Source organism: Coloeus monedula (assembly GCF_965178545.1).
Source record: "Coloeus monedula genome assembly, chromosome: 4".
NCBI lineage: Eukaryota > Metazoa > Chordata > Aves > Passeriformes > Corvidae > Coloeus > Coloeus monedula.
In genome coordinates this window covers 50,012,763-50,039,426 of record NC_138784.1, presented here as the reverse complement: position 1 = coordinate 50,039,426, position 26,664 = coordinate 50,012,763, and the positions used below count along the sequence as shown (strand labels likewise).

The following is a 26,664-nucleotide window of genomic DNA, read 5'->3' as shown; positions in this document are numbered from 1 at the left end:
CGCCCGGGCGGCGCGGCGGTGTTTGAGCCTCGGCGCGGCCCGTAGCGGCCCGTAGCGGGAAGGGCCGCGCTCGGCCTCGACATGGCGGCGGCCGGCGCGGGGGGCGGGAAGGTTCCGGGCCGCCTGTTGAGGTGAGAGCGGGTCGGGCCGGGCCGGGCGGGGCCGGGGCGCCGCGGGATCGTCACCGAGCGCGGCCGGGCGGACACCCCCGGGGGACGCGGGGGCCTCCAGCACGGATCGGCGTCGCGGGGCGGCTGCTCGGGAACCCCGCGCCGCGGAGCCAAATGCCGTCACTGACCTTCACTGGCCGGGCCGGCCCCGCAGCGGGAGCTGCAACCGGGAGCGCGCCCTTCGCCCCAAAGCGGGGAGCCCCGCTGTGAGCGCCGTGTTAACATCTGGAAACTAATGGAGTCCTCCACCGGAGGCTTAAGTCTGCTGTGATAATGTATTAGCTAAATACCACTTTTTGTTTTAAAAAAAAACCTCTTACAGAATTGCTGAAAAAAGAGAAAAGTGCTAAACTGGAAGAATAAAGCGGAAGGAAAGTGGATTCCGTACTTTAGATAGGCCTCACCTGGACTTAACTACTGAACGAGCTTTGGGGTTTGGTTGTTTTTTCAACTTAGACAAGTAAGGGTAACTAGCAATAACTATTTCGAGAGCAATGTTCCTTTGCACATAGAAAAGCTGTTAGATAGTTTGGACTTTAAATCTTAATGAGGCTCCAGGTTTTCCTTAAAAATATATTTGCAAAAGCTGACAAATACGTAAAAGTGAGTGTCCACATTCTGTTCTGAATCTGAGTGTGGTTTGCAGAGATGTGTAACTCATGTTCAACCTGAAACTTTAAAGACATTAGTTTAAAACAAACACAACACCACTACCCCCCCACGACTTTGAACAGTCTGTGTGTAAACAAAGTATTGACAGAAATTACTAGCACATGGCTGTGTTTTAAAGAACAAATCAGTTATTGAAGTTTCTCTTTAAAATTGAATTGCTGTTGTCTTTTTATTTGGTAATAGCTGTGTGATGGTATACATTAATCATGAAAATGCTCCTTTTCCTCCTCACAAAATGTCGAGCATGTATTTTGGTTAAAAGAATGCTAATGTTTAATAATGTGGTTTAAGAGTATACTTTTTTGCTAATTGGCTAGAAGGTGGAGCCAGGAAGAAGAGATTGCATTCACAGTCCAAGCTGTCATTTTGCAAATCCTGTGTGCCCAAGTAGATTTTGTGTCTTTGCAGTAGGAAGACATACTCCTGTATTTGTTCCCCCACCACAGCACCCAAAGCAGCTGGCGGGGCATGCTTCTCGTGGTGTGATGGCAACAAAACTCCACTTCGCATGAGCTGACCCAGTGAGTCTTGTGTTCTGTCAGAGTGGCTCGTTGCTTGCCTGGAAGGGACTTTGCTGCTGTTAATGATCCCACAGAAAATAATTTAGTGATCGCAGCAGAATTTTAGCCAGGCGTTAGGCGGGAGCTTTGCTGTTTGCTCATATGCAAAGGGCTCATTCCTGCTGGCTTCTGTGGGGCTGTTGTCCAAATGAACTTCTATAGGGCTAGCCTCTTGACATGGAGGGGTTCCAGAAAGGCTCAGGAATCAAGATAAACGGGATAGCATGGCATATGTTCTTCAGAGTAGCAGTAATCTCATGTCATTGCTGTGGGTTGAAAGGAGATGGGAAATTGTCTGTATTCATGGTTTAAACTAGAGAGAGTGGGAGGCAGGGGGAGGGCATGTTTAGCAGCTGGAGGGCATGTTTAGCAGCTGGAATAAATGGTTCAAGTTGTCCATAAAATGAATTTTGATTGTAGTACAAGAAACAGTGAAACTGCAGTCAGTGCTATGAAACCTAAAGTATCATGACCTGGAATATGAAAGCTAACTTGGGTCTGCGTTATCTGTATAATGGAGAAACAAATGAAAGGGTGAGAGGAACAGAAAGTACCTTACTAAGTGAGGGAGGAGATATTGTGAGATGTTAAGCATCCAGGCAACTCAGGATTAAGTCAGTATCTATAAAACATTAACAATAATGAATACTATGAACATGCACAGTTGTAATCCAAAGAACTTCTAATTTACAATAACTTCATGTAATAGCAATTTGCTTTAAATATGTGGTATGTATTCTGCTTCAGGTAAACAGATCTTTAATGCATAGTTCTTCCAAGGAGTATCTGCATTGTTGTTGGGTATATAACATAATTTGAAAATACATGTTACCAAGTAAGTACTTTAAACAATAGGATTTCTTAGTCCTAGTTTTTCTCTGCAGCGATTATTTAAGCAGGTTTTACACTGTGTGTCAGTCTTCGAATCTGCCAAAACTTACGGGCAAATCAGTCAATTCACTTTCTCATTTGTTCACTGGTTTAAGAAATGAGAATTTAAAAATCAAGAGAGAATAAAGTCTAAATTTTGAGTTTGAGTCAAGGTGTCTTTTAATTCTTCCCCCAGCATTATAAATAAAAGCAGTAAGCTATAACCTAGCACTGAGTGTTCTTGGCACATTGGTTTCTCTGTCATACCAGTAACTCTTCAGAAGTCTCTGTAAGATGGGCAATTAGTTTATTACTTAAAAAATGATAGAGGCTATGTATGAGTCTTTTATGTGTTGGAGACTCTGCCCATAACATTACAAAATTCCCCTTAAAAATACTACTGTAGGTTCCTAACTATATTAAAATCACGTCAGTTAAATGGATCTGAGTAGGAGATGCTTGTGTTCTAAATGTAGTATTTATCCTGATCATCTTGTTTGTTTGCTTGCTTTTGGAGGAGGGGGGAAACTGGCTTGAAGGGATGAAAATGAAGGCTTTGATTTTACATTAGGAGAAATCTCTGAAAATTATGCCAAATCAGGTGTTACATCTGTGTGTCCACTCTCCTTTTGTGAAATGGAGATAATAGTATCTTTTTTACTGTAGATTCAGCTCATTGACTGAGTGGGAAGTTCTTGTAAATCATATACTTACTTGACTGCTAAAAGGAAGTCTTGCAAAGCATGCTGAAAAAATTTAATATAAAGTGAGAACTTACCAAATGTAATGGTGAAATAAAATCGTGTTCTAAAATAATTATAAACTCTTGTAGAAACCAGTGGCTATCATTGAAGGGTTTTGGATATCCATAGATATCTAACATAGATACCTAATGAATTAGTTTTGTGGAAAACTGCCCAGGCCAGGATTGTTTTCCTCTCATTCAAGTTATGAAATAAGGTTTATGCAGAACCCATTTTATATTGGTTTTCACACTTAATTGGTGTTTTTATGTGGTCTTTTTACTCTAGATATTGAACTTCTTTGTGAGATAGGATCCATCATGTTCTATATGATTAAAAGGAATTATTTGCCACTAAAACTTTTCTTAATTCTCTTCCAGGACTACGAGGATTCTGGACCACTGTTACTGAAATGATATTACAGAAGGCAGCAATTGCATTGTGTTCGTTGGATGAAACCCAAATATACTGTTAGTCAAGTGGGTGAAACCCCTAACTGCAGTTTACATGTGTAGGTCACTGCGTTACTGTGTTAGTCATTGTCTCTATGCAGCAATGACAAGGCTAGAAGAAGCAAACAGAGAAGTGAACATGCACTCATCAGTCAGATACCTTGGCTATCTTGCCCGAATCAACCTACTGGTTGCCATTTGCATGGGCCTTTATGTCAGATGGGAAAAAACTGCAGATGCACTGATTTTGGTAATATTTATTCTGGGGCTCTTTGTTCTTGGAATTGCCAGCATACTGTACTATTATTTTTCAATGGAAACAGCAAGTTTGAGTCTCTCCAATCTTTGGTTTGGTTTTTTGCTTGGCCTTCTCTGTTTTCTCAATAATTCTGCCTTCAAAACAGATGTGAAAGAAGAAGCTACAAAATATTTGCTTCTCTCTGCCATTGTTTTAAGGATATTATGTGCTTTAGTTGAGAGGATTTGCGGTTGTGTCCATCATCGACCAACTCTGCTCACAACAGTTGAATTTTTGGAGCTAGTTGGATTTGCAATTGCCAGCACAACTATGCTGGTAGAAAAATCTGTAAGTATTATTCTGTTGGTCTTGGCTTTGGCCATGTTGATTATTGACTTACGTATGAAGTCTTTTTTGGCAATTCCAAATTTGGCAATTTTTGGAGCCATTGCATCCCTACTCTTTTTTCCATCATTGCAAATCCCCACAAACCCTTTTGCCTTGGCATGTTTCTTCAGCTGCCTGATTTCAGATCCCCTTCTCGACGTTTACTTCAGTGGACTTTCAGTGACTGAGCGATGGAAGCCCTACCTGTACCGTGGTAAAATTTGCAGGCGGCTTTCTGTCATCTCAGTTGGAGTCATTGAACTAATCTTTTTCATTCTTGCAGCCTTTAAACTACGTTTTTTGGATCTCTGGTATTTTGTGATACCTGGTTTTTCTATTTTTGGAATTTTCTGGGTGATCTGTCATGTGATTTTTTTTATAACTCTTTGGGGATTTCACACAAAACTAAATGACTGCCACAAAGTGTACTATACCCACCGCGCAGATAACAACAGCCTGGACAGAGTCATGGCATCTAAAGGAATGCGTCACTTCTGTTTGATCTCAGAACAGCTGGTCTTTTTCAGCCTTGTTGCGACGGCTGTTTTAGGAGCTGTCTCTTGGCAGGTAAATAATAATCTCTTTATCTTCATCTCCTCTTGACAATAATCCTGAAAATTGCTGGCTCCGTAAAATTCCTAAAATTTAATGCTGTGCTGTGGGTTAGCAATTCAAAGTTGGAATGCGTGGTTTCACCGTCATGCACTTTGAACTTAACACTTCAAGCTGCTTTGACTGTGACCTATTAAAGCAAGTGCATCTTACCAGCTTCCTTTTGTTGGCAGCATGGGAAAAGGTAGTGCTTCCAGGGCAAAAGAGGTAAGCAAAGTATTTTGTGTTTACCTACGTAGGAAATTATTTTGCTCTTGAATTCATTGTGCCATAAAATTTGTTTTCAAAATAAATCACTATGTTAAACCCTAGTAATACGCACTAAATCTAGGACTATTGTTGTGGACTATTTTAATTAGATTGAAGTGTATTAAAGAATGATTTTTGCTTTGCTTTTAATCAATTACATGGAATCAGAGATCAGCTGATAAACTGATAAATTGTTGGTATAACATGAGCTTTAAGTGTGTCACTTTCAAATCTGGTTATGCACCTCAGGATATGGTATCTGAAAGACCAATTCTTAAAATCACACAGCGTCCTGTGACTTCTCTTTCCGTTTATGAATTCAGGATGTTGTCTTTTCTTTAGCAGAAAGCATACATTTCTTTCAAAATGTTTGTTCAGTGCCCAAGTTAAGATGTGCATTTTCATAGTTGCAGCAGGGCATTCAGAGTCTGTCTTCTTTTTCAAGTTGATGTAAACCACAATAACAATTTAATTTTGTGCCCATACATCCTCTTATACGAATTATAAACATATAATAATATATAAAAAATGTCAGGGTAGATAAGATTTACAGACATGTCTTTGTAGTGTTTCCAGAAAAATTTCCTGCCCACTCCTGTAGAATTTCTAATCCTGCAGATTTTCTTAGATTAAATAACTTTATGGATGAATGCTATTAAGGAAGTGAATGAAAGATGAAATTAACAGTTACTTTGTGTTCTATGTGTTGGGTTTTCGTTTGGTTTGGGGTTTTGTCTTTTGTATGAAGAGCATGAGAGGTTCACAGACAAGCCTGCAAGGAACACTGGGTAGTTTTGCTTTTTTTTTGGAAAATTATCAGCACTCATAGCTATGGTGTGAGGACTTGCAGAAAGGACGGAAGGAAACAGGACCAAAAAAGTAGAGAAGAAATGTCCCCGAAATGTACTTACAGAAAGTGATGGTGCTGTGGCACCTAAAGAAATGGGAAAGTACTTTGGGAGACAGAAATTATAACGATGGACTACAAGCATGATAATATGCGAACTTCCATACTTTTTCTTCTGAGTATAAAAATGCTAAATTTTAATTTTTTTGTATGCTAGTTGACTGTTTTTCAGTAAAAACATTTTTTTACCATATCTATCAGTCTTACTAATTTTTCTATTCTTGCCCTTGGATGGAGTCACACCACCTAGTTACACAGAAAAAGCAGAACAAATCAAGGGCATAAGTTGTCCAGATAAGTCTGTGAGAGAGAGGCCGTTTCTCCTGGTGCTTCCCAGAGCCTAATGGCAGGGAGTTAGCCAGGCTTGGGCAGGATCTCCTGCTGTAGCCCTTTGTGGGAAGGGCTCCCTCTCCCCCTGCCATCTGTTTAAAGCACACTGGTGCTTCCTTTAGAACTGCATCTTTACCGCAGGCTGTGAGTGTAACTGAGGAGGGTTGGATTCATACCCATCCTTGTAGTTTTTCCTCTTCACATTGCTTGAATCCATTAATTGTAATTTTTTTCTGCCTAGTCCTCTGTCCCAAAATAACTGTAATTGTTCCACGTCTGTTAATTTTTAGTCCTCTCCAATTCTGAAGAAGTGCTGTTGTGCTGTGAAATTACTTGTGTAGGACTGTTCACAAGAAAGAAACTGGTAATCCAGCTAAGATCTTAATATTTGTTATTGGCATCCTGTGTTTAAGTAAAATAGGCTGTTGGTCATCACCTTTGTTGAGAGGTTATGTATTTGCCTAGCCAGTGGAAGGATTAATTATAATGGTGAAAGTGAAAGGCATCAGACCGATATTTTCACTTGTCAGAAAATCCAGGGTTTTGTGATAATAATTTATTTTTAGTAGATAATTACATTTATATTTCTCTTACTATATTTATATTTCTTTCACTGTATGTTATTAGTAATGAATTACCTTAAGATTATGAATGCAGTTGCTCCACCTAAAAGTATTTCTACTTCAGATGTTGTGATGTTCACCTTGCAGATTGCTGTTTACTGGAAGTTTTCATATGTTACTGGAAAATTAAATACTTTCATTAGGCCTGTGAAAAACGCAATTTAGTAAATGGTTCTATCATTTATTATGGTGATTGCAGGCTGCTGTGGCCTTTTCTGTATTTTGCTGGATAGTGTCAGATTTCAAAATAATTAGAAACAAGAAAGCAGGGATGCATAAGCACACAATTTACCCTCTTGCAGGGCATTTGCTTTTTTCCTAGAGATTTAAGGAAACTAGGGGATTTTTTTCTGCTTTGTAGGTGGAATTCAAGGCCTTAAGACTCTAGAATCCTTTGCTGGATTTTTGAGTCTGGTGTTTCAAGAGGTCTAACAAGCTCAACACTAATGCAGAAAATAAGTTTCTCCAGTGAATATGTACTTTTCTTATGGTGATTTATATGTATTGTAATAATTAAAAGAGACAAATCAGATTGTTAAAGATCAATCCCTGCCTTTACTCTTGAATAAAAATAGTTATTGCTAAATATCTAGTGGGTTTAGATTTGAGGATTTTGCTGGTTTTGTTCTGTTTTTAAGAAAACTTTGATATACAAATATTAGTATGTGGTAAAAAGCGATCTCAAGGCTGTGTAAGATAAGAAGCTTTTCCATTACAAGATTGGTTTAATGTTTATTAGTGACCAAAAAAGCAAACTAAATATTGTAAATTATTAGGAAAGGACTGGAGATATCATTATGCCACTGTATAAATCCATAGCTTTCATATTTTGAATAACTGTGCAGTTTTTACTTGCTCTCCTATTGATAAGAAAACAAGAAAAGGTCCAGAGGAGGGCAATGTAATTCATTGTAGACATGAAAGAGTTTACATGGAAGGAATGAATAAATAAGGATGCTTTAGTCAGGAAAAAGTAAAACTAAGTGAGAATATGATGAATGTATAAAATGTGTGGTGTGGGAGAAGGTAAATGTTAATAGACAATAAACAATCAGTTCAGTGCAAAAGTTGAGAGGAATCAAGTTGGCAAGAAGCAGGTTGGAGCCAGGTAGGTAGGGATAGTTCCTCATACAGTGCTGAGCTCTGGAGCTGTGTATTGTGGCAGGCCATGTGTGCCCCACGGTTGCAGAGGCTCAGGAGGAAGCTGGACAAAATTGGCGTCTGTGTACTATTTAGAAACCACATCTGGCTCAGGAAGTTCTTGAGCCACCAGTGGTTAAGAGTACTCAGGAAACGTGTTTGGTCTGTCCTTACAGTCTTTCCTAGGCACCCATTTGGCCTCTTTGGAGACCAGACATTCTTCTGGATGCACCTTTGCTGCAGATTAATACAGCCATTCATGCATTCTTATATTAAGGAAAATTTTTAAACTTAGATTTTTAACATATTTTTCTATAGAGTTTGTTAGGAATGCCAAGTATTCCTCAGTCACCAGTTTCTGAAAATGTGCTTGCTCTTTTAAAGATTATTTAAAACATTTTTAAAACATTTTGTGTAAGATGAACAATTTTCAGTCTTTGCAACATTAGTTTGGAATTTCTGTACTTGTTTCAGTAAGTGTGAATTATATTTGAAATCTATTAAATGTTACCTGGAAGGTGAAGCATTTTTTGTTTATACCTTTCCTCACTACTGAAAACTTGTTTATTGATAGTGCATTTGATAAGAGAGGTTGCTTGAAATCACTTTGTGGTCTGCCATTTGACTTTCTATGAGTAGAATTGCTAAAAACCTTGGAAAGGTGCTTCCCAGCAGCCAGCTATAAATAATTAGCAATAGCATAAAAAAAATCCAACTTATGGCCAGAAATGGAGAGGAGAGGTTCCCTTTCATGGAAAACTTTTTGCAAGCACATTATATATGCCCTCTTAACATTTCTAATAATTGTAATATCTATCCTTCATGCAAATCTCACATGTATGAAGAATCAAGACCTAGAGCGCCAGTTGTCTGCTAATTGGTGTCTAGAAGTATCCTATTTGATTAAACTTGACAGAAAAATATCGAATCTCCTTTTGTGGAAGGGTTTTTAAAGTGAGGTGAATTAACTTGCTGCAGCAGAGACAGTGGTTTTCTTACTGATGCAGAGGTGTTGAGGCTAAATGTCCTGTTAGCCAAGGACCTTTCTTTAAGGGGAACATAGCCCTTGTAATAAGATAAGGATTTAAAGTGTCTGTTCCTGGTGCTTGAGTATATGCTTGGGGAGAACTGTAAAAGTAATGTGTTAAAATTGGGTGCATTAAAAAATGGAGTAACAGCTTTTCTTTCAGTGGGGCATCTTTCAGCTGGGACATGGTCTGCTTCTGAGAATAATCCTTGTTATAGCTGCAGAGGAAAGAGCTCTTGTCTTGTTGGCAAAAATACACGGACGTTTTCTTTGCAAAATCTGTAGGAAATGGTCAGCACCTGCCTCTACATTTGTGTGAGTAATTTCAGTCAGATCAATAAACTCTTTAGTGCCAACTTATTTCAGCAGTTAGTCATGTGCCTGTTCGTAATTAGGCCCTTGGATGGGACAGGATCCAGCAGAAGTCATGCAAATGACTCAGGCATTACTTCTTCCAGAAGCCAATAAAATGATGAAAAATTTGCAGATGAAGAGCTTGTAATTTTCAGACAAAGATCTTGGAAAGGTTTGGGGCCCTCTTTTTCTCAAGAACTTGAAAGCAGATTTTGTTAAGTCCTCTATGCCAAGGTAACTACAGGTATTCTGAATTACTGGCCAAAGAGAATTATTATCCCTGGAAGGCTTGTATTTAATATTACCAAGAGAAAAATTAACTATGTTAGAGCAGGTAAAGTAATGGACTGAAGTACTTTCAGTACATTATTCTTGGTTTTAGTGAATTTTATGGGTTAGTAAAATAATAGTATTCGTTACATGGTTGAGTAGTAATACTTAAATGGACAGTACTGTTTAACTCAAATTATTTACAGGAGACAAAATAAGTTTACTGTATGTTTGAGTACTTTTTGTTTTGGGGAAGAGTTAATGATTTTGTAGTTTTATTCTGTTGTGGTTGCCTGTATATATAGTAACATCTGTATTTACTTAGACATGCTTTTGTTAACATCACAGGTTAAGTAACTTGAATGCAAATCACATCCAGTCTTTCTCCTTCTCTTCACCCCTGCTTTTCTTCCTAGCTTGTATTTTTAACCGAATCCTCCTCAGGCTTGGCTTGTTCGTGGCTGTTTGTTGTTGGTTTCTTTTTTTTTTCCCCCGCAGAGGCCCTGCTGCATCTTCTGGCCTCTTTCCATGTTTTCGCAGATATCCATGCCACTCCTGCTTTTTTTCATCTGCCTGGTCATGTCTAGTTCCCCCCTTTGTTTTCATCACTGACAGTTTTCCCCCTTCTTGCTGATTTGCCTTCCATATCTGTTTTTTTAAAGACTTTTCTGTTATTTGCTGTTATTTTAAAGACTTTTCTGTTGAGTTTCTTTTGTAATACCTTTATTCCCTCTTTTCCTACTGTTCCACCAGCTCTCAGGCTGCATCACAAGTCCCCCTGGCTCACTGCTCATCATTTCTTCTCAAACTCGCCCTCTATCACGTGTACTTTTGCTGCCTGTCTTCCCCTCTTCAGTGTGTGCTCAGCCCTCCTTGGCTCTCTACCTCTCCTGTCCTGTCCCGAGGGCTATCTCAGGTTGCCTTCTGAAATCCACAGCGGTAGCACACCTTGCTGCTGTCACCACCAGAGCCCCTCAGTCCCGAAGGGGATCTCTGGTGACAAGAGAAAGTATTCATTGTTAGTCTGAAGAGTCTATTATGTGTTTAGCTTGCTGTCAAAATTTCATTAATTTCAGGGTTCACGTTTTTGCATTTAAAAACATCAGAGTTTTTAGTATGCTTTTAAACTGATAACCACTTGTAGTTTTGCTGCAACAAATGCACATAGATTAAAGCACAGGCTTTCCCGTGGTTAGAGCAGGAGTCAGGGATGGCAAACACAACATATTAAATCCATCTGCCAGGGATGGTGACAACTGTTTTCTGCAAACTGTTTTCTAGATTTTCCCACTGCTGTTCTAATAGTAAGAAGTAAAGGATTATTTATTGATCTCCACAGACTGTTCATTCAGTAATTTGTTGTAAGACAGTTTCCTCTGGTAGCTGATCTGCTTTGTAGCTTTACAGATTTTGTCTTTAAGCTTTTTTCTACCTGTAATATACATATCACATATCTTGTCCTCATTTGAGATAAGCTGTTCACCAAGTTATTTGTAGATTAGCTAGCATGTTACCCTTTTTCTCCTGAGCCTTCTCTGTCATAGAGAGTATTCTTTTATACTTCTTTTGTGTGGAGTTTTTTGTGTATCTCTGTGTGTCTGTGTATAAAGACAAGTAAATATTCAGCTTGGATAATGGAAAGCAGGGCAGTATTTTTGCTTGGAAATGCACAAAGGCATCTCTGTAAGCTTTCTCAGTTATTGGTCTGTTAGATATAATCCCAGGCACCCTGCTGTAGGAGCAGTGGGTTGGACCAGACAATTTCCAGGGGCCCCTTCCAACCCCAACCATTTGGTGATCCTGTGATCATCTTAGTTGACATACTTCTGTTTCATTTCTGTTTTGAACAGATGGGCTCTTCTATAGCTCTTTGTAATTGGCTTCCAATTTAAACTAACATTTTATGCATTTTGGTTTTTTTTCTTCCCTACTTTTTCATCAGTCACACATCCATAATTAAATACAGTTCCAGAGTTATTCTGCTTCAAACAGTGTTATTTTTTGGGATGGAAGTTATCCTATCCATGAGTATAAAATTAGCATCTTGGCTGTAAAATACCTCTAAATTCTTCTGGTGTTCTAACAGTTACACTTAACAATAAACAGTCCTCAAAAAACTAGAGAAAGTGGAAAGATACTACTACTAGTGAAATCTCACCACTCTTTTATTGCCTGTCATTTCAGTCATCAGAGGCAAGAAGATTTTTTTCTTCTTTTACCTTTTCTATGTTATTTGAAATGAGACTTCATTGTTAATTCCTTTAGAACAAGACAGACAAAGACAAAAAAAAAAAAAAAAAAAAATACAATGATTTCTCATGATTTTTTTAGTAGGATTGCCTAGATGATCCGTGTCTTCTGTTTGCTTTTTGAGCAGTCTGTGTGGAATCAATGGGCATTTGGAGTTTAGGGATATACTGCAGGCTCACATTGCTAGTGCAATTGAAAACAATGAAAATGGGTTGAACAGATGAAAGAACAAAATCCCTTTCTGGTTCTGACTGTGCATCCGTGGCCATCTGCTCCATTAAGGACCAGTCATCAAATCTTTGGGATTTAATAAAGCACTGACAGTTTCCACCTGGAATTTTAGCTGTTTATCTTAACGGAGGAACCTGTCTTCAGTTTTACTGTAATTACTAAATCAGATATTTTTTGCTATTTGAAGTTCTTATTGTTCAGGTATTTTAAAATGCTACCAGTCATTTTTTTGCAGTTTCTGGACTAAGATTTTTTTTATCCTGCTGTAGATTTGTTCTCATCGTCAGTAGTCATTTTTACATTTGTGACTTATTTATTCTAAATCTAAACTGTTGAGTAAGTGCTGACAGCAAGTACTGGCATCTTTGCATTAGATAGATGTCTATAAATGTAAGATATCCAACATTTTCCCTTTCCATAGCATAAGATGGCCACTAGAAGAGGACACAGTTGAAACCTCAGATGAAGCTGAGTTGATTCCTAACATTATAGAGCTTATTTCCCATTCCTGTTATAATATTTGGTACAAACTCAAAGCAGGATACAGAGCAAGATGGATCACCAACATGATCCCTAAGAGTTTCCGTGTGAGATCCTTACCTCACAAGTATTTGGGAATTTTCTTTGACAGTATCTTCATATTAGTAGGAGCACTTTCAATAATTAAATGTAAATATTTTTAGGAGTTAAACTCAGAGTGAGTCTTTGGAATATCAAGTTGTGTTGTGGCAGAATGCTGTGGGTTTAATAAACTGCATGTGTTTAGGGGATTGGGGAAATGCAGGGAGTATTTAGAACAAGATGGCATGTTGTAAGAAAACTAAAATAAAATTCACATACAGTAATATTATAATAGTATTATTGAGGATATTATGATCACTCTAGTTTTTATGGGCAAATATTTTGGGGGGTTTTTTTGTAATATGTTCACTGTGATCAAAACACTAATGCAATATCGAAGCAGTTTGCCCAAGCAAAGTCCAAGAAAAGATACTTTTATATGGTGGAAAAGCTGAAGTTGTCACAAAAATACTTCCCCTTTTTTTTTTTTTTTTGGTAACTTAAAACACGTTACCCTTCTGGAATCTACAGCTGGAAAACTAAGTCTCCAAATGAAACTAATTATCTAGAAACTAATTAGCTAGTTATGAAACTAATTTAGCTAGAAAACTTTGCTCTTGCATCAAAGTCTTATACTTTATAAGGTTTCTACAGAAAAAAATCTAACTAGAGCTTTGTAAGATTCTGTTGTTGCCACTCTGAGTCTTTTTCAGAGTACATTTGGGAAATGGAGCAACAAAAAGGAGCACTTGCTGCTGATACATTTGAAACAAAAATTGTATTTTCTTAGTTAAAGGATTTCTTTTCTCTATATTGACAACAAAACAAATTGAGGTGGTACCATAATAGTTACAGTGTTTTAAGCTTTTCTGTCTTCTGGTGATTTCAGGCAATTAATTCTATCAGTTAACAATGCTATCAGTTAGTTATCATTCAATATCAGATTATGGTGTTTATTTGCGATTAGAAGTATTGCTGTCACCATTTCAAGGACACAGAGGTGGGATCCTTCCATCAGAAGTATTGTAGGACACTTTTTAAAACCAGGACAGGTAGCAAACTATTCTTCCTTAGCACATTAGATGGGTTATGCTGTTCTTTCAGGCTAAGTCATTGTGTTTAAAAACTGGATGTAGTTGAGCTACTGCCATGTGCCAAAAAGATCTGGGTTGGTTTAGGTGTCATTTTTTTCAGTATAATATGCTTTCTAAATTATTAATAGTGTTGACTTTGTGTTAAGTTGAACTACCAGTCCCCATCAAGTCACTGAGTCTTACACAATAAGGCAATATCCAGATTTTTTAAAAAACCATTAATATTGTAGATTTGTGCAAAGAGGGCGAAAAAACATGGAGGGCATCAGAGACCACAGGATTCTTCTCGAGACAGAAATTTCTAGCTATGAATTTACTTCCTTTGCTACATAGCAAACATTAATATTTAACAAATGCACCATGGATATTAAAGTTCTTGTTTAATTATGTATTATAATACTGTTTCTCTCTTTCCTAAAACATTTAGTACCTCATTAAACTCATTCACATCATACTAAAATAATTTAAATGAATCTTTATCTGTTTCGCCTCTCAGTGACATTTGACATTTCAGAAGTCCATTTTTATTTTACTAGTACTAGTGGTTGAGATGTAACTCTTGAAACTTCTTGTTTGTTTGTTTGTTTGTTACAGAAATCACCTATGTATTAGTAAATGTAATATTTTCCAAAACTGCTTATTCCCTACAAAGCAGGAAAGCTCAATATAGGGTATTAGCTCTGTGAATGTTATGAAGTCCTGTAGAGGATGTTCCTTATCATCTGGTATTTATGTAAGTGACAAAGAATTGTCTTTATAATTGAAATAATGTTCACAGATGTTCTCAGAATTCATCTCTTGTGTTATACATAGTATTCCACAAAGAATGTTTTGAAAACTCCTTGATGTTAAAGAGCATGAGTAGTTAAATGTATATTTTTAATGATTGTAGAACGGGTTAGGTTAGAAAAGACCTTTAACATCATCACATCCAGCCATTAACCCAGCACTGCCAAGTCCACCACTAACCCACCTTCCAACGTGCCACATGTACACATCTTCTAAATACCTCCAGGGATGGATGCAATACAGTGTGCTGTTATCTGATATGGAATATCTGTGCTGTACCTTACAGATTAAGGCCTGACCCTGCAGATGCTTACAGATCTTCTTATTTTATGCACACAATTAGTTTTGTGGCATTTGATGTTCTTGCCTTAGTTGGTAAAACTAAGCTATGATCATGGTTTTTACACCTAAATTCTGTGCTGTCAATGTTTTCAAACGCATTCCTTTCAAAAGAGTGATCCTTCCTTACCAGTTACCTTCTCCCCAAGCTTTTCATTTGTCTTTAGAGTACTTCACCATGTAATATGTGGAAAAATAAATATACGTTACCAGTAATACTTTGCATGTTTCAGGACCCAATTATGTATGATCAAACAAAGGGATTTTCATACAATGCCTAAATCTCTTTATTTTCTATTTAGCCAACCAATGGGATCTTCATGAGTGCATTTCTCATCGTTTTACCTTTGGAGTCCATGGCTCATGGGCTTTTCCATGAACTGGGAAACTGCTTGGGAGGAACATGTGTTGGGTATGCTGTTGTGATTCCCACCAACTTTTGCAGGTATTGTTATCATGCATTTCAGCTTCATAGTAGTGTAAATGTACTGTTTGCTCGTGGAGGCAATGCAATGCTGTTGCTTGGATTTTTCAACAATTAAATACAAATTTAAATAATAGGTATATTTTCTATTTTTCCTTTTTTCTCACCTTGGAATGAATAACTCCACCTTTCTATCTAGGTAATTTGCTTTTAGAAAGCCAATGAATACAGACCAGTTGTGCATAGGCAGATTTCACAGTCCACATCTCACACAAAGGAGGACTGGGGCATTTGACTGAGAGCAGATATCTTACATGAGAAGGTTTAATAAACCAGACAGATCAGTTCAAAGTAGTTTTGAATTCTATTAAATGAGGTGGTGTCTACATTTAAAGTTCATTGAAAGTAGACTTGCAAATGGACTACATGTCATGTATTGGTATTGAGAATTTGAAGCTGATTATTCTTCCAACATAAATGTTACCATATGAGAAATGCATGACTGTGGAGGGATTGTATTATTATTATTTGCCCATTTGTGTGTTTTCTTATAAGCTTTAAAACTTGCAAATGCTGCTTTTGCCGTAAAATTAAAATTGGTGTGTTCACATTTTTTTTGTAAATGATAAACAAGAGCTATATAAATTATCTCTTCAAGTTACAAGAGAAATAGAGTAGTAAGTTGAAACGAGAGGCTTCAAAATAGAACTGCCCAATTTATGAAAACTTCACAGCTGCAGTATGTGTAATGGATTCAGTGGAAGGAAGAACTTAACAGCAGAGAAACCAAAGACAGTGTGCTAATCTTAGATAACTTTAAATATTGTAAAAAACAAATTTTCTGAGCTTCTGTAGTCTTTCAGTCTTTCAGCTGTGCACCCTTAAAAAACTCTGTCAATTATTGTTACAGATTTAAAAAATAGATTTTCAAAATTTACATTACAATAAAAATAAATTAATTTTGTTTCCATGGTAACAATTTAATTATTTAATTGTATTATATTGTTCTGGCTCAGGCAGTTCCCTCTAATTTTGAGCAAATTAGATACTCTTGAGCAGCTGTTTAAGACCTGACAGAACTGAACTTCCTTATTAACAAAGCTTGACTGTTTCAGTGATGGGTCCAGTCTTCACTTGCTGAGACAAACAGTAATGATGAGCTATTCAGTGTAGCTATAACAGTGGAATATCAATTTTCATAAAAGCCCTAGACAGGTGAGAAGGTGCAAAATTTAATTAGCTAGACCAATAAGGAGACTAGATAGCTTTACACACTGACTTGCAAACAAAATACACGAAGGATACACACATACAAACATATATAGGGGAAAAAACGATAACATCATGTTTTGTATTAATAGAGTAAGACTTATCTCCATATTTTTACCCACAAAACCTGTCCATATCTGTAACTGAGTGTAAATGAGGCCAATTAGGCCCAGCTGTCAGTCATGTTCCTTATCATTACCCTTATTACATCGGCTGAAGAGTGATGAATGCTGTTCTCTTTCTGAAAATACATTCTGAAGAGCGCTCCCCTAACTGGGTGTCTTGCAAGACCAAATCTCCTATTATTATTATTAATGAATAGCTGTGTAGACCTAAAAACAAAAAAATGTGTCTATTTTTATTTGATATTTTATATAATGTATATATTTGGGTTTATATATTATAAATTTATCTATATTTTTTATAAAATATATATATTGATACAAATAAAATGCATTTTGGAACCATAGGGCTGTTTTTTTATTTTTATTATATATGCTTATTCATGTCTATGTAGACATAAATACACATACATGGTTTGTTCCAGGTCTAGTTTGTAACTTTCTTAAAACTTTGATTTTCTAAGCTGTGAATACTGTTACCTGAAACACATTTCTTATGCTGAAAGAACAGCATCTGAACAACACACACAAGAAAGAATTACGTATTTGTGTGAGTTCCATATTTCCAAGTATCTGAGCAAAGTGTGTATGTGGATTTCTCTTTTGTCCATTATTGGAAACTAGTTTGCATTGTGTTTTGTGCAGATTAGCACTCATTTTCCTTGTGCTTCTTTCCAGTTGTGCATGAAAAAATACCTCTGTGAAGGCAGTGCTCCTCAGTGGAACTTTATGAAATTGTCTCCCAGCTTCTTCCCACTGCCACTTCCTTCTCTCCCTCTGTCTCTCAGTTGCAGGAATAGTGTTGGGCTGAGTAAGGACTATTGAATTGAAGTGTGACCTCACTCAAATACAGTAATTTGAGTTGTTAATACTGTAAATTTAAAGTAAATTTGAATTTACAATAGTGCTACCTCATAGCAGAGAAAATATGCACAGGGGAAAAAATCACCAGTTACTAAAAGTCCACTAAGGGTGAAATAATTATCAACCATAGTCATTAGCTCTTCTCCTTCTCTTTAGTCCTGATGGCCAACCAACTCTTCTTCCACCTGAGCATGTTCAAGAGTTAAACCTGAGGTCTACTGGCATGCTTAATGCCATACAAAGATTTTTTGCATATCACATGATTGAGACATATAGTTGTGACTACTCTACAAGTGGACTGACCTTTGATACCCTTCACTCCAAAATCAAGTCTTTTCTTGAACTTCGGACAGCAGATGGGCCCAGACATGATACCTACATTCTGTATTACAGTGGTCACTCACATGGCACTGGAGAATGGGCACTGGCAGGTAAGTGGTTTGGGGATTTTTTTTTATTATGTTTTGGTATTGATAAACCTTCCAAATCAATTCATTAATTCTGTAGAAAATAATACTGTATTACAAAACCTGGAAGTTTTGGTTGTACTTATTGTCAGATTGTTCAGAATGACAAAGAACCATCAGTCTTTGGAGAACAGGTTTATACAAGCTCCTGGCAGGGAGGGAAGAAAGGAAAAGGCAATATTACAGAGCATGACTGTTGAGAGATTCAGAGACTACAAGAAACTGAGAAAACAAGCCAGGTTGCAGGCTGACTACCTCTGCTAGTGGAGAGAATGGAAAAATGCAGAAACCTGTTTGGTATGCAGCAAAGTTGTTGTTAAGAGGTAGCTCTTTTCTTCCCTTGCATTGTATGAGTCAGGTGTGTTACTTCATGAACTTTATGTCATTTTAGTATTTACTGACTTTGATAAAAATCCTTTTACAGCTAGCTAATCTTACACTTGTTCTCAAAATTGTCTAGTATTGTTGACCCCACATGTATTCTTTCAGGTTTAAACACAGTTTCATATTCCCCTGATTTTCCTGCCGCATGATTTTTGTGTTCAACAAGTTAACTTTGAAGATTGCTTTTTTCCCCACATAGAATTAAATGTGGAAATTACACGCTCCTGCTCTAAAGACAGATTTTTCCTTGTATTTTGAGGAGTATCTGTTCACTGTAATGAACAAGTATAATATGTTCTCATTCCTTGTACATGACAGAGTGAATTACAGAGTGCTCTGTGTCACTGTGTCAGTTAGACTGTCACGAAGGACTGCATTTATGTCCTTAAGATGTGGTTTGCTTTTCTTTTGTAAAAGACAGAATCAGTAAAAGAAACAGGAGGCAGATACACAATCCACACTAGAAAAACAGGTCTTCAAACGTATAACAAACCTTGTATCATAAAAACAGGTATGGTTTGCTGACATTCTAGACTTTGGGAGTAACTGGGGGCACAGTGTAGCCTCAAGACTGTAAACCTCTATTTAAAGGTCCAGTTTAATACCTCATCATGTGCTTGGCGCAGACTTCACCATTTCCCCCTTTCTTGGACCATTTCTTTGGTAAACTTAGTGAAATTGTCAAGTCATTGCAAGGTTTAGCCTTGCTCTGCTGCTGTAGGCAACTGAGGTCACTGTGTGCAGAATGGGAATCTCATAGTAAATACATTGGAAATTTGCAACTTTTTTCTTCCTGGGATAGAATTAATTCTCTTGGATAGCACTTTGCCTGTGTGCTCTGGGCTCTTTGTCAGCAGTGTCTCTCCAGGTACATGTGCCCTTCAGTAGGGCATACCCTTCAATGTGTTCTTATGCTGAGGTAGGTGTTCAGGCACAGATCGATTTCCATCTGGGGCTCTATACCTGTTTTGGTGCAGCTCCATCCCTGAACCTTTAGACTTGCTGAAGAGCAGTGTGTATTTTTTCTCAAGGGCTCCTTTACAGTTCTCTGTCCAACCACATCTTCAGATTCTACTTGGATACATGTATAGTCACATAAAGGAGAGGAGCAGGCAGCAGTCACAGGTCTTGCATGCTTTTTTTGTGATTAATTTTAGTTAAATGATGGAGTGTAACATGATCCTCCTTCCAGAAAGCACTGTTCCCACATGTAACTTGAAAGCATAAACTGAAAAGATAAAGACTGTTTGACTGTAGTTGTGCCCCATGTATTGGACACTGGCATTGTGTGACAGATGGAACCTTGGTCATCAGTTCCAGTAATGTGTACTTATCCTCTGACCTGTAAAGACAATAAAAAGAGATGACAACAATGAGATAAAATGTTCATATCTGATTGAGAAAGTAGTTTCTCACTGCCGGCTTATGCCATGGTACAGCACAGCAGTAGCAGTGTAGTCTTTGCTTTGTAATGACATCTTTCAGAGGAGGCTCACTGAATTTATTAATTCAGTAATGATGTTTCTCTGTTGTTGGAAGCTGAGATGCAACACAGTGGTGTATAAAAGAAACTCTTAACTAGTCATGCATAAAGTATAAGCAGTCAAACAGCCTGGGAGGTCATGTTTTCTGAGAGAAGGCAAAGGCATGAGCTGGGCTAATAAAGCCTTGTCTCTGTTCCTGAAACTGTTGGCATATTTGTTGTCCTTCTAAACTTGCCACAGAGCCAGAGGTGGCCAGACACCTGCATTTCTTACACAGCTTGGTGCCTAAATCTTGTGCTGGGTGATAAGCCCAGGTGTTTGAGGTCCATAGGGTTGGAAGCCAAGCATGTGTTCACTTGTGTCTGTGAAGGATGAGATGTTTCTTTGGGTGATTCTATCCAATGCTGTTTTGAAATCACCTGCACTCCTACATAGCTACACTAAAATAAAATTTATTTATAGGCCTTTGAAATGTGAACAAATAAACGTTTATAATTGACACAAAAGGTCAATTACCTAGAAAAGCAAAACTGCTTCTATATAAGTCTCTGCAGTAAATAACTACAGCAATTTGAAGATCATGTACCAAGACAAGTCATTACTTTAGGTTTGTATCCTAGAGATTTTCTTCGGTACTAAATTTTCCAGTTTTTCATTTTCTTGGACAAAGTTGCAGCTCTGTAATTTTGCTTTTACTTTAACTGCAATAGCATGCACAACACTTTAATTCCAAGATATTAATTTGAAGCACTTTTTTGTCATCCCTTGCAGGTAGAACTGTAAGTGCTGAAATACGCAGCTAACAACGTTTTAAACACTGCTTAGTTATATTCCATAGTGAAAAATCACTCTAGAATTAAAATTCAGTTATTTTAAATCACATTTCTATACCTTTCCTCTTCTTCATTTTTTTTTTAAGTTGACATTTTCAAACTGGAGTGGTTTTGTTGTAAACCTGTATCATAGCTTCAACTAGCCAAAACCTAGACATACCAGTTCTTTACATTAATATCACTGTAGAACTAATGGAGATTTATTGACTTGTTAGCAAGATGTTGTCATTAGGTACCTGAGGATGTAGTCTGCTTTTCAAAGCTACGTAGATCATGCAGCATCCAGTACACTTAAGCAGAAGGACTTCCCACTATAGGTAACACTTCAGGTTTAGTTACAATCTCCTCTTTCCTGTTGGAGCTGAGAACATGAGAAGTTGGACACTAGTTGCAAGGGTCTTCTGATCTCATAGGAAAAAAATATTGTGGAAAAATCCCAGTGAGATTTTTGTTTCATTGAGTTGTAAATTCATACTAGTTTCCTTGAAGCTCTGGAACAACTGTCTCTATAGAGAGAATCTCTTCATTTCTGATCATGTGAATTTTTGTGCTTGCATGTGGCTTTCTCATAGTGCTTTAAAACTGTTTTGGTTCCCACCATTTGAAAATGTATTTTGTTCTAAATTTATCTTTGAGAGGAGCCTTTTTTTAACATTCATAAAAACATATTAAAAAGGAGTCCTTTTCCTGTTCCTAAGGTTATTAATACAAAATAAACTTTATTTTGGGTTTTCTTTCCCTGTTTATCTGTATTTTCCAGATTTCTTCAATTGGGTATAATTTCTTCCACTCTGTGAAGGAATTCCTTTTTTTGTTATTGGTGGTGGGTTTTCTGTATAATGAAGGGTAAGTTAATGGCTTTGTGGGCCACAGCAAGTCAGGTGAATGCAGTTAATACCTCTGTGGAGATATGTACCATTTACAGACAGAAAGGATCAATTGAAAACATCTGCTGTATCTGTCCAAATTGTTGAAGTAAGGGATTCTTAGAACCAGTCAAAACAGTTAAAGTTCTGCAGAAGTTTCTGTTTCTTCATCCTAATACTAAATCTTTTTGTCCTTGTGGCAGGGGGTGATGCTTTACGACTTGACACGCTGTTGGAGTGGTGGAGAGAAAAGAATGGCACTTTCTGTTCTCGACTGATCATTGTTTTAGACTGTGAGAACTCTCAGCCGTGGGTTAAAGAAGTAAGAAAAGTAAATGACCAGTATATTGCCGTGCAAGGAGCAGAAATGGCCAGAGTCGTAGACATCGAGGAAGCAGACCCTCCACAGCTTGGTGACTTCACCAGGCAATGGGTTGAGTACAACTGTAACCCTGACAGCAACATCAGCTGGTCTGAAAAGGGCCGCACAGTGAAAGCAGTGTATGGTGTGTCGAAGCACTGGAGCGACTACACTTTGCATTTGCCAACGGGGAGTGATGTTGCCAAACACTGGATGATGTACTTCCCACGCATCACCTATCCATTAGTACATTTGGCAAACTGGTTCTGTGGTCTCAATCTGTTCTGGGTCTGTAAAGCATGCTTTAGGTGCTTGAAAAGACTGAAAATGAGTTGGTTTCTTCCCACAGTGCTGGATACAGGACAGGGTTTCAAACTCGTCAAATCCTAATCAGCAACCAAAGAGAAAATGAAGTGAGAGCTCTGTGAACTTTCTCACTGTACCACACTTAAAACTTTTTATGTGACTATTTTTCTCTGAAAAAATCTGCTCTACTCACTTTATTCAGCTTTTTGAGCAGCTACACTATATGCAACAGTTAGAAATTGCAATCTTAAACAGAAGAGGGTAGAACTATGATATTTTGAATTTTGTTACTGGTCTGTATGTACATATGTAAGAGATTATTTAATATGACCATGCATTTTGGAGACAGGTCACATGTTCATATGTCTTACTTAAGGCAGCCTTTGTTTAGAGACACCAGTTAAATGGACAGGAGCTCCTGTTAGTGTTACACCGGGCTGATCTGTCATTTATGTCCACTATACGGTTTAAATACAGGAAAGGAACCAAGCTAATAAATACTCCAATCAGTTTACATGTCCTTGAAATTATGTGGTGCAGTCACTGAGCCAAAAACCCCCAGAATATATAGCTACTGTATGTAAGTAGCTACCAAGATGCTTTAGTTTTATTTGCTTTTACATCTTCTTCCCCGCCTCAGTTCTCTACTGCCATCAATGGAAGTTTGACATTGAAAACAAGAAAATCAGACGATTCTCTAATGCTCTGACACTTCTCTGACCGTGTGTTCTGAAGTGAGTTTTAAAAACATTCAGTATTAATTACAACATTCAACGTTACAACAAATATCTTGCTGGTGGTCTTTGAGCATACATTCCCAGTAGTTAATTCATATATGGAATAAAAGCTACACTGAGCATTTTTCCCTCCCCTGTTAAGGTGATTCTGAATCCAAGCTCTTACTAGTTTGTTCTTTGAAAAGCTACCCTGAAGAAAACAAAGCAAAACAAAACCCAGAGACTTTAACGAAGAAAATAATCCATAGATTAAAAATGGGAATACAAGTGTTGCCTTGCTTCCTATGTTTATCTGAAGTCTTTGGTGTGCCTAAGACCTTGATTCTGTGAAATTCTGAGTACAGAGTTAGACTGGTGAGTTCATTATCTGTTAAAACCACAAGCAAAGCTTGTCGGAATGGATTGTTCCCTTAGGACAGGAGGGAATCCTCAGTATTCCTTAAGTCTTTTCTCCCACCCACAAGGTCCTAATTTTATCCTTCCACTTGCAGATTTGGATGGGACTCTAGAAATCCTGTCATGGCCTTTCCTTCAGTCATAGAAGCTGCACAGCTTTTTTATGCCATTTTCTCAAGTACAGAAAATCAGGGGTGAAACAAGTAAATGGCTCAGACTGTACCATTTGCAGTGATTTATTTGCATATATGTGTGCAATTCAGTAGACCTACAGTTTACTTCCTTGTGTTTCTATCAGTATTTTCGTTAAGATCTTAGGGAGTAGCTGATATTTGTCTAAAATGTAACCTACTGATTTTTTTTTATTTAAATACATGCAAATAACATGTAGCTCTTTAAGTCTTTGCCATCATGGCTTTTTCTAATGCCATTTGAGCTTTTTAGCCAGCTAAGTTAGAGAATCTGCTAACACTGATACCCATCAGTAACTCCAAAAATAAATTAATGAGAGCTAAAGCAGCCAAAGCAATTTGTACCCACCAACTTCAAAATGGTGATTTTCTCAGATCTAGAAGTGGCAGCCATTAAGTTTCTTCATTAGTATGTATTACACAATGTTGTTTAGCAAGACACCACCCCACACACCGCTTTCCCTTTCTGCATTCCCTTCCATAATGTGAAAAGGGGATAAAGAAATGAGAGAGAAATTATATCCTATGAAGACTCAATGCCTTTGGGTCTTCTCTGAGTAAATGCTGTGATTGCAGCTCTGTCACGGATTGAAGGGGTGGCTGTTGTCAGTAAGGACAGAGGGTGCTCACACCATCTGACTTCAGGTATCCAACTGAAGTTCCTAATGTGGGAGCCAGAGGTAGGAGTCTTCTCATTTAAATTCAGATGTCCAAAAGCCAGATATCTGAATCTATGCTAGTGACCTGAAGTCACTAGCATCCACTGTAATGGATTCAGCAGTTCCACTGCTCATTAGCAAGGAGAAGTAAATATTTCCAGAGGAAAACTTGACTTGGTCTCTATTCTAAGATGAATTTTCCTGTGATTGAGGGCATTACATTTTTCTTGGTTTTGCTTTCCTGTGCCAAAGGTCAAGCAGGCAAATGCCATATGTCTCTTGAATAACTTTAGAGCAATTGTAAGCCATTCTCTGGAGCCTGAGCTGAGTACCTAAGTTCCTTGTTCAAGCACATAAACTGGATACTTGAAGTTGGGTTGAACTAGCATCCGTCAGGTTGCAGAAAAGCAGCACTGCCTCCTGCAGAAGTCAGTGTCTTCCATTCCTGGTCAACAGCCCTTGACTATAAATGCATAAAGGCAGTCATTTGGATTGTAAAATCACCGTTGTTTTGACTTCTCTTTCAGCAAAAGTTCACCTGATTGCATCATGAGCTGTTGCAGCTTGAGCCTTAGAAATTTTTAATAAAGTCCCCATAAACACCTAATAGTAACTCTGTGAACATTTGAAGTCATGAAGTCCTTTCTGGTTTGGAAAGGCTTTAAATATCAACCATAACACTTGCCACTAATTATACTGGACAGATCTTAATGGATAAATCTCTACCTGCTACTGTTACATTTTTATGGACGTCATCTGTATCTTTCTTTTTGTACATGAAGGGGAACAGGAAAAGTGTGAGATTCTTGACCTGTCCTGAGTCTGTGAGCAGGAATCTGCTATGCAGTGCACTGATGGACTTAGCTTTGGGCAGAATAAATGCAACAGTTTGTGCTGCTGTTTTGCCTCTGGATATTAAATGGTTTCCAGTTTACTTATTAAAGTTACATTTTTTTCTAGGATAGGCTGGGTGATATTCAGCTATTTGCTGAAAGGCAGATAAAGAGCTGAAAAATAGAGCAAAAATACTATTTGCAAAACTAATCATGTTCGCAGATTTGTTTCTATTTTCTCAATTAAAGACCTCTGGTTTTCTGAATTTGAAATAGTTCTAACATGAGCTAAGGTGTTCCTACTTCTGATTTTGTTACTGTTTTAAACAGTAAAGGCATGGTGAAAATGCTAACTTTAGAAATGTTTACAGCTGTTCAAATTATGAGGCCTTTTTGTAGAAAGAGACTGTCATGTGTTTCAAAACACAATCAAACCAGGGCTATGGATGATGAGGAATTCAACTGCATCAGTTCTTCACTTCTGCACTGACTTTTATCAAGGCATCCTACAGTGACCCACATTCCCAGGTGGAGTTTTTCTCCAGCTCCTGGTGCTTACACCTCTCTGCAGGTCTCTGCCCAGCCTCAGGCATGTGCCTGAGGAACAAACACTGGGAGATCCTGTAATCCAAGTGAGGAGTTATCCTTCTGCTGTTCCTGTATAAAAGACAGGGCCTGAAGGAAATTTAAATTTAATTCCAAAGAATGTTACATATGCTATCAGTTATGCACACGTTGTTTAGTGGTAACGTGCAGATTTCTGGGTAGAGAAAAACTTTTTTTTGAGAGGTTTGTCTCTGTACTGTATATTCAGACAATTTGCTATAAAGTTTGTTATAAACTTATGTCACAATATAATTTTATGTTGACTTTGTTTCATTTACCTCCCGTGTAGTATCAGCCTTGCTGGAACATGCAAATGCACTGAGTTCTACTAATTTCCATCTTTTAAAGGAGTTCAAATTGCATATTCACAGTAGTATTTTTCTCTGAACAAGTACTGGAGGAAAAAAAAGCCATTCTTGATTTTTGCACTACTAGAGTTATGTATTTGCAGTTCGTTATGCTTTGTATGCCTTGTAGTTGTTGTCCAGTCTTCAGTTCAAGTTTTTCCCAGAATAATTTTGTTTACTTTGTAAAGGCATAGTTAATGCTATGCTAGCAGTAAAGCGCCTCTATTGCCAGCAGTAGACAATGAAATCGGGTTAATTTTCTTGTTTATAAATACCTTTTGTGGGAGGATTTTTACTGAATATATGGGTTTTAGATATGTAAATGGATTTTTTGAGTGTATTTGTGATACTACGTAAATATATTTTGCTGGTTTGGATGCTCATTTCCATTTCATTTTTTTGTTTATGTCTTGATCCCTTCCCAGATTTCTGGGCTCCCTCTTGAATTACATGGGGGTTTTCTGTACAGCTTGCTTCACAGGAGGTTTTTTATAGCTGGAAATTGCAAGAGTTTACTGAAAATAAAGTATTTTGAAAATACTCTAAGGATTATTTTTAGGTTAATAATTTAATAGAAATGAGGAATACTAGCTTAAATTATTAATGCTTTTCACCTTGTCATTTTTTTATCACTTATTCAACAAGCT

The 26,664-nt window shown here is 37.6% G+C and overlaps 1 protein-coding gene across 2 annotated transcripts; it reads left to right on the top strand.

The window, feature by feature from the left end:
* Positions 1-67: 67 nt before the first annotated feature.
* On the top strand, positions 68-26,394 carry TMEM168 (transmembrane protein 168). Of its 2 annotated transcripts, none has more exons than XM_082280279.1 (5): positions 68-131; positions 3,396-4,659; positions 15,171-15,313; positions 17,704-17,978; positions 21,785-26,394. In XM_082280279.1, the coding sequence occupies exons 2-5, from the start codon at positions 3,523-3,525 to the stop codon at positions 22,330-22,332; spliced, it is 2,103 nt and encodes a 700-aa protein (XP_082136405.1). In that variant the 5' UTR covers positions 68-131; positions 3,396-3,522; the 3' UTR covers positions 22,333-26,394. The 2 variants fall into 2 exon arrangements, with proteins under 2 accessions (XP_082136405.1, XP_082136406.1); XM_082280280.1 differs by lacking the exon at positions 68-131 and adding an exon at positions 1,050-1,363.
* Positions 26,395-26,664: the final 270 nt, after the last annotated feature.

Coding starts and splice junctions, on each gene's coding strand:
- TMEM168 (XM_082280279.1), top strand. CDS start 3,523: ATGTGTAGGTCACTGCGTTACTGTGTTAGTCATTGTCTCTATGCAGCA. Junction 4,660..15,170: donor TAGGAGCTGTCTCTTGGCAG/GTAAATAATAAT, acceptor TTTTCTATTTAG/CCAACCAATGGGATCTTCAT. Junction 17,979..21,784: donor TGGAGAATGGGCACTGGCAG/GTAAGTGGTTTG, acceptor TCCTTGTGGCAG/GGGGTGATGCTTTACGACTT.